General features: G+C 41.2%; 1 protein-coding gene across 1 annotated transcript in view; it reads right to left on the bottom strand.

The window, feature by feature from the left end:
- Cdh17 (cadherin 17) overlaps positions 1 to 7,769 on the bottom strand; it is a 78,712-nt gene that overhangs the window by 33,154 nt on the left and 37,789 nt on the right. Inside the window, exons 4-8 of the mRNA XM_004641325.2 lie at positions 6,903 to 7,041; positions 4,440 to 4,598; positions 4,150 to 4,349; positions 1,465 to 1,596; positions 1,008 to 1,158 (exon numbers count right to left, since the gene is read on the bottom strand). Of these exons, the coding sequence (XP_004641382.1) occupies positions 1,008 to 1,158; positions 1,465 to 1,596; positions 4,150 to 4,349; positions 4,440 to 4,598; positions 6,903 to 7,041 (781 nt within the window). The remainder of the gene's footprint in view (positions 1 to 1,007; positions 1,159 to 1,464; positions 1,597 to 4,149; positions 4,350 to 4,439; positions 4,599 to 6,902; positions 7,042 to 7,769) is intronic.

Genomic DNA, 7,769 nt, shown 5'->3' with positions numbered 1-7,769 from the left:
AAAAAGTAGCCTGACAACACAAAGAAAAAGAATGTTCCTGGGGAGGGGGGAACACTCCTGGCACATGCACCAAGCTACCAGGAAAGGAGCTACCTTGTCAAAGGTGTGTAGCAAGAAGAGTAAAGAGGTCAACAGAAAATGATGAGAATGTGCACAAGAAATAAAAGGATCTCACCCCAGGAGAGCAAGGCCCCTAGAGACACCAGGCACAAGAGGCTGCTATGCTCATAGACCTCAGAAACTTATATGGCACAATAAACCAAAACTTTTCAAGAAATCCAGCCAGCTTAATCAAAGGGCTCAAGTTCAAAGGGGAAATAAGCAGGAGTTGCTCCAAATCCAGGAAAGCCATAAGATTCCCAGGAATCAGAATGTCCTTATAGTAGCTATACAGATATATACAAAAGCTATATAGTAGCTGTGCAAGTTCCGAGACAAAACTTGAAGTTATAATAAGATATACATATATATATTAAGTAGGAAAAAAAAGACAAAAATAGATGGGACTTTATCCACCAGCCTCTTGCATTGTTATCTGCTTCCTAGTGACTTAGTGACTAGGCAGGCTCAAAGGTCAAATGCAACCCTATCACTATTGTTTATGGAAATTAGTGTTTACTTAGCACATCTTATCTCTTTGAAGTTAGTTTAAGTAGAGGTCAAATAAGATGACTTACAGGGAAGCTTTGCCAGTGAAATGCCTCTCTGTTGCATACAGGATAATAGTGGGATGATTATGGTACTAGCAATAATGAAAAAGGGTATACTGGTGTTAATAGCAGAAGTCATGACAACTAGTGGTGGTAGTAGTTATAAATGCTCCAATTCAAGAACACTGCCCAGATGCTGCCAGAACCAAAGATGCTCTACCTGCATGATTTCACGGAACATTCGATCACTGTGCTGGACGACTGACTGCCATTGGTCAGCCAACGGACAGGAGACAGGAGCCACAGAGTTAGAACAGGGATGACAGCCACATAGCACTCACAGCCCTCCTTTCTTACCCAGTACTTCGTTCTCCTGGACCTCAAATACAGTCACTGCAGAGGGACACGACGGTGGGTTGTCATTAACATCTTGGACTTTCACATGGATTTGCAGGGGGTACGAAAGTGGGTTTCCATACTCATCCTTTGCAACTGCATAAAAAACATACTGCAACAGGAAGGTCAGAGTTGAGACAAGTCTCCTTCATTGTCCCCCTTACAGGGCAGAGAAAGTACCTGTTTCTAGATCATTCTCTGCCCCACTTTATTTTCAGTTTACTTAGAACTGGGAAATGGGAAACGAAGTTCAACCTGGTGACTGTATGATCAAATTATCATGTCTTTGAGATCCAATAATATGGTGGGATCCAGAACACAGATTTTTTTTTTTTTAAAGTAAAATGGAATTTGCTGTCAGCTCTAAGTAGGTAAGACTTTTGTCTTACTCCTGTGAAATGCTTCCTGTTTTTCTTACCGAATCCTTTTGTTCTCGGTCCAAGGGCTGAGTCACATAAATATCTCCCTTCTGGTCAATTGAAAAGGGGAACCTTGGAAGCTTCTCCTTTTCCACCAAGGCATAGTGTGCGCCGGGCTCATTCCACTGCACCTGCAGGCCCCAAGCGAAGAGTGAGGAAAGGCAAAGTGTGGGAGAGACCTGGTTCCTGACTGCAAATGGCTTTGGATGTCAGTGTCTTCTGACAACTGGGTTACATTTTTCATTAGCAACTCAAAATAAGACATTTTTTAAAAATGTGTTGTAGGGCTGGCCAGATAGCTCAGTGGATTAAAAAGCCCACTTTGGCAGAGCACAGCAGGCCAGGGATTCAATCCCTGGCCTGCTGTGCTGGCACTGCCCCGGGGCATGCTGAGACAATGATTGAGACCAAGCATGGTGGCATGTGACTGTAATCCCAGCACTTGGGAGGCTGAAAACAGGAGAATCACTGAATCTCATCTACATAGTGAGACCCTGTCAACCCTGTACTAAATACATTTTTTTTAAAAGTGTGTTGTTTAAAAAAAGCAAACCAGTGTGTTGTTTAAAAAAAGCAAAAAAGCAAACCAAAAGAGAGAATTTTTCTTCTCTAAAGCAATTCTTTATGAACCAACCCCTAAAGGCTTTGTGGGCTGTTTTCTTTCACAAGCATGACTGTAAAGGCTTCTTCATGAAACATCAAGTTAAGAACCAAAGTGTACTTGCTAGCTAGCATTATCTGAGGACTCAGCCATGACAAACGAGAAGCTTCCCAAGCTGAGTAAGAGCAGTGAGAGACATTTTAAACTTTTCTCCAGGCGATTAAAGATAACTGCTATGTAAATAAGGCACAGTCCTCCCTAAATATTTATTCTTACAGTCTTCAGGGAGAAGAGTAACTGCAAACTCCTAGAGTTGTCTTTAAATCAATCTAATTTTTTTAAGGAAAAACTTATTAAGACCAGTCAACTTTTTGGACAGACCCTGGCTTCCCTGATATTCTAAACTATTAAAAGCCTATATTTAACATTATTAATAATGATACTCATCTGAGTTCAGTCCCCAGTTCTGCCATAAAAAAATGATACTCATGAAGGAATTACTCTGTCATACACAATGCTAAATAATTTTAGGATCTCATTTAATCTCAAAACAGTCCTATGAAATAGAAAGCTGTTGGCATCTTGATTTTATAGATAAGGAACCCAGGGCACAAAAACTTAAATACTTGCCCAAGATCCTAGTGTTATTGAAATTTCCACATGAAACCATTCTCTTGGGCTAGGAGGAAACTGTGTTCCTTGCCAGTGATGTAAGCACCACCCAAAGTCCACTCTTAAGACTCTGTTCCCAATTCTAAAGTGAGCTCATGCCATGTCCTAAAATCCAGCCTACACTCTTGCTCTCTGAGCTGTGCTGTACCACTATTCTCCATGAACCCCGAAAGCCCTTGCTCCAAGCCTCAGGACCCTGTGGGTCCCAGGATTCCTTTTCTTTGACAACTCCAAGAACTATGTGTTGAGTCCTTTCTAATATTTATAGATCTCTTTGAGGGTACTCTAAATAATGAACAAAAGGGTTTCATCCAGGATCTAACTTTGAAATCCTCATGGTACTGTGTACTGGCATGCTTTCTTAGTTGCCAAAGCAAAAATTCCTCTTTTATTCTTTTTTTCTTTTTCTTGGCTAAATGTAATATCCACTAACTCAACATTCATTAAATGAAAGTCTCTCTAGGTCAGACAATAGATGTAATAGGATGGGTCACACCAGGCTCTTTAGCAACAATAGCATCATTTTTAAAAAAAATCTTAGGAAACTATGAACTGAGTCCTTTCTAAAATTAATAACTTTCATTTACTTTTACCAAATACTATGTCAATGGCTCTTCACAATAACTCTGAGAACTCTCATAATCTCCATTTTCCTGATGAGACATTTTGGGTCAGAACAGTGAGATTATTTATTCTCAGTTATTAAAGTAACGGGAACTTGATTTCAGTTCAGGGCTTCCAAATCCAGGTTCTCATACTGGCCTACACTGTTCATATTACAAGAATCCTCCTGAGTTTCCAGAAAGACCAGATGCTGGCAGGATCTGGGCTGGGTTTCTAGAAGCTAAGGTAGGGAGGTTCCTGGTAAGCGTACCGTCCACAGAGGGGAAGGAAGGTCATTTGGATGAAAAAGAGGCAGGTACAGGAGATGGGATAGTGTACTCCTCAAGGGGAAAGATTGCCCACTATGACTCTCCTTCCTTTGGCCTCTCTCTGTCTCTGTCTCACAGCTTCTGATAGCAAGAGTGGGTTGGGTCCACCTACCCCCACAAGATTAAGTAGCAGCTCTTTAAAAACATTTGCAATGCTAAATTCAAACCCTGTATAAGATGTGAGTACCATAGATGTCTCACTAAAACAGCCATGTCCTCCACCACCGACAGTGGACTACCAACATCCTTGGCATCTACTTTCTAGGTGAGTGTGGGAGAAATTCTCTCTGAAAGTTCAAATATGGATCTGAATCAAATTTTCTTCCCAGAAGGATGAACTCCAGAGTCTCAGGGCCAGAGACTGTTTCATTTGCTTTATAATTATGTGACACAATACAAAAGCATTTGTGAAGAACATGAGGTTAGGAGTCTACCAAGTGAGGCGCTCTAGTAAGTTCCATGTGCCAGCTGGGCACTACCTGAGTGATTTTCACGGGGTGAGGATCAGTTGAGTTTTCCATAATCTCCACAGGGTCTGGGGCTTTCCAAATATTCTCCTTCACTGTAATATCCACAGATGTAGTGTCACTGAAGGAGTTCTCACTCTGGCCTCCCATGTCCTTTACTGAGACCACCAGACTATATGAAGGATTCTTCACAGGATCCAGTTCCCTTGCCCCTACAGGAAACAGGAGGAAAGAAAATGTCTCTGCGTGCTTCAGGCCTGTTCCCTTTCTCCAGCTGATTGCATTTGAATCTCTTAGCTTACCTTGTAGGGTAAGTGATATTTCTCCTGTTTTGTTGTTGATCTGAAAGTACATAACATCGTCGACCTTGGGGAGCTGGATGACGATTTGATAAAAAAGCTGGCCGTTAGGAGTGGCTGGATCATCCAGGTCTGTAGCATTGACAGACATGAAAGGCTTTCCTGTTCAGCAAAACAGACACAGAAAACAAAACAAAGCAAAAAAGATAGTTGAAAGCCAGACCAACAAGAACCACTTTTGCCTTTAAGAAGCAGAGATCCAATGGGGGAAGATGCCATGGATTCACATCAGTAAAAAATGAATCTTTCTTCTTCTTCCTACCCCTAGAAGGCAGCTTCTCAAAGTATGGTCAAAAGACCTCTAGGGGTCTCTAAGTCTATTTCAAGGTGTCTATAAAATTTATTTTTTTTTAATTTTATTTATTTATGTGTGTGTGTGTGTGTGTGTGTGTGTGTGGCCAGCTCAGCCCACCAGGGGGCGGGCTGGCTGGCATGTGGTGCTGGGGGATTGAACCGCGGTCCCTGTGCTTTGTTTAGCTTGTTCTAAGTAGGTGCTTTAGACCACTGAGCCATCTCACCAGCCCCAAAATTTAAAAAAAAAAAACAGTGATATGTAGAAGATTCCATCAAAGCACAAGATAATTTAATGTAGTTTTGTGTTAAAGTTTTGGTATCCTTTTTAAAAAAGAACCTCAATTTGAAAATACTTATAAAATGTTCCTATCTCTCCCAACTACATACCTATGTGAGAATAATTTTTATTCAGGTATCACTTCAACCAAAAAATGACATAGCAGAGGAATAAATGTAGACACAGAAATAACACAATTGTTTTCCCTTCATCTAGACATTAAATTTGCAAAGATTCAAACAATGATGTTCTTCTCAGCATTGGTTTTACAAAACTAATTTTGTCTTGAAAAATATAGCTTTTATTGTAATATTTCTTTGTGTTTTTATATGATTTAATAAGTTTTTTAAAAATCTCTAATAGTAATGCATCTAACAAGTGATGAACGGGGATCAGCTAGTGAAGCGAACTTTCAATTTTAAAAATTTTTGTGAGTAGATTATTAGTATCATTGGCAGGTTGAAATAAGCATGGGGGGAGTTTGTATATGATGAAAATTCACAAACATCATAAATCAGGGGTACGCCCCAACCCCAAAAAAACTGTTAATTTTTTTTGAATTGGCATGATGTTTATTTCCATACTGTTTGAGAATTTGATTTACAAACCTAACACAACTTTGTACTTTTTAAATTATTTTTATTGAGAAACAAACAGCAATGAGACAGTTTCAAAACCAATTAGTCGGACAGATTCGATAATTAATACATTGTACATTGTTGTCTTCGTAGTGGTTATTCATAATACAAGATGCAGACATGATATCCTGCCCAAACACTGTTAGTACAAACCTTTTTTCTCAATGAATTAAGAGAAAGTAGCTGTATATCTACCCTAACTATTTTAACCAGAAAATAACTGGCCATAACCCATGAAACTAAAATTTCATTTCAACACTCGAAAAAAATTTCAGGGTCCTACGGCCAATATATTTGAGATCCGCTTCTCTAGAACATTTTATTGGTAAAGAGGGGAAAAGTATGGCCTTGAGGATTTTTACATAGCAGAGTCTGTGAGTGAAAGTCTTTGGTTTGCAATCAAACAATGACAGGGACAATGACAGGGACAGCAAAATTAGTCCACATAATAAAGTGAAAGGAATATTGTTTCCAGAATTATTATTTGCAGACACTGAAGAATGAAAAAAGGAAGAGATTGCGTATCACACAGGAATATTTGAAGGTGAGTTGGTGACAATAGGTAAGAGTGTTTCTAAGAACTTGAAAGTCTAATTTTTATTCTTCTTCTGTGTAGTTGCGATGTGATGCTCCTCAGAGATGCCTGCCATATGCACTTGGGCCTTGATGAAGGGCTTTGGTGGAAACCACGGTTAGAAAGTCAGTTCAGCGCCCAGAAAGGATGAGCCACAGCTGAGAGATGAATACAAGAAAAGAAAACCAACAGGACTGAGCAGTGACTGTGCTAATGCAGGTTTCTGCCTGTATAGGGAGAGTGGCCTCGCCTTTCCAGTTGGTTCTAGCAAGTTCTAGAGCTTGAAGTATTTTGAGGTTAACCACACAACAAGGGTTCCCACATATGCACACTTGACAGTGTCTAGAGAATTTTTATAGCGATGCTGCTAAATATCTTACAATGCACAGGACAGGCCCTGACCAAAGCACGATTATCAGGTCCAACATATCAACAGCACCAAACATGAGAAACCCTGGCCTACAACCATGGAGATAATAAAGCAACCCCAAGCAAATCACTGTAAAATTTAAGCTGGTAGGGGTTTAATAAGTGATAAGCTAAGCTGCTGGCCACACAAAGCCAGCCCCACCACCTGTGATGCCCCAGTGTTCTCCACACACATCTCCAGGCCCCGCTCTCACCTGGACGAGAGTTCTGCCTCACTGAGCCTTCGTACTTTGCCTGGGAAAACATGGGGCGATTGTCGTTGATATCTTTCACTTCTATGATGATGGGGACAGGACCCTCCACCGTCACTCCCTGGGCATCCAGAGCTGAAATCTGAGGTTGAAGGGAAACAACATTTTGGTGAGACTGGACTTCCTCCCACAGACCCAGAAGTCACTTGAAGGAAGCTAGAATTCAAAGAACCAGCAGTGTCATGACTGTAGAGGAGGAACTCAGAAGAGACCACAACGGGAAGCACTAAAATAGGTGTCTGGTCATGCAGCCTGGCTCTGCTTGGCAGCAGCTTTTCCACAGTGCTGGGCACTGAGCATGCTTCTGTTTTAAACAACTGGAGGTGGTGCGGTGACAGCACTTTGACCCCTGAGGTAATGGAAGGGTCATGTGTGTCACAGAACGGTGATGGTGATCAGCCTGCAGAAGGTGCAAGGCAGGAAGCTGGTGGCTTGCTGTTCTTTAGCATTAGTTCTCTGCCATTCTCAAGTATTCAGATACCAACCATGAATCTTCAGGGTTCTGCAGTCAGCCTCTGGCCTTTGGTTCCTTTTGCTTTTTCTAAGACCCAGAGGCGCTCCAGCTTAGCACTGACGCTGACTTCATTAAGGGCTTAGAGCCCGCTTAGCACCACAGGCAGATGGCAGTGAAGCGTCAGTGAGCACAGGCTTCGTTTTGGTTCTGGTGCCTGAGCAGCATCTTATTTGAATGAGTAAGGCTGTCTAACAGTCTTGGGAATGTAAAGGGGGTTACTCTCTTAAAAATGAACCCTAAGGAAGAGGGCACCTTTGCTATATGTTTTTTTGTAGCTGGTAAAAAAAAAAAAAAAA

Source organism: Octodon degus, unplaced genomic scaffold (assembly GCF_000260255.1).
Source record: "Octodon degus isolate 3935 unplaced genomic scaffold, OctDeg1.0 scaffold00134, whole genome shotgun sequence".
In the NCBI taxonomy this organism is placed as follows: Eukaryota; Metazoa; Chordata; class Mammalia; order Rodentia; family Octodontidae; genus Octodon; species Octodon degus.
This window is presented reverse-complemented; position numbering and strand designations above follow the sequence as displayed.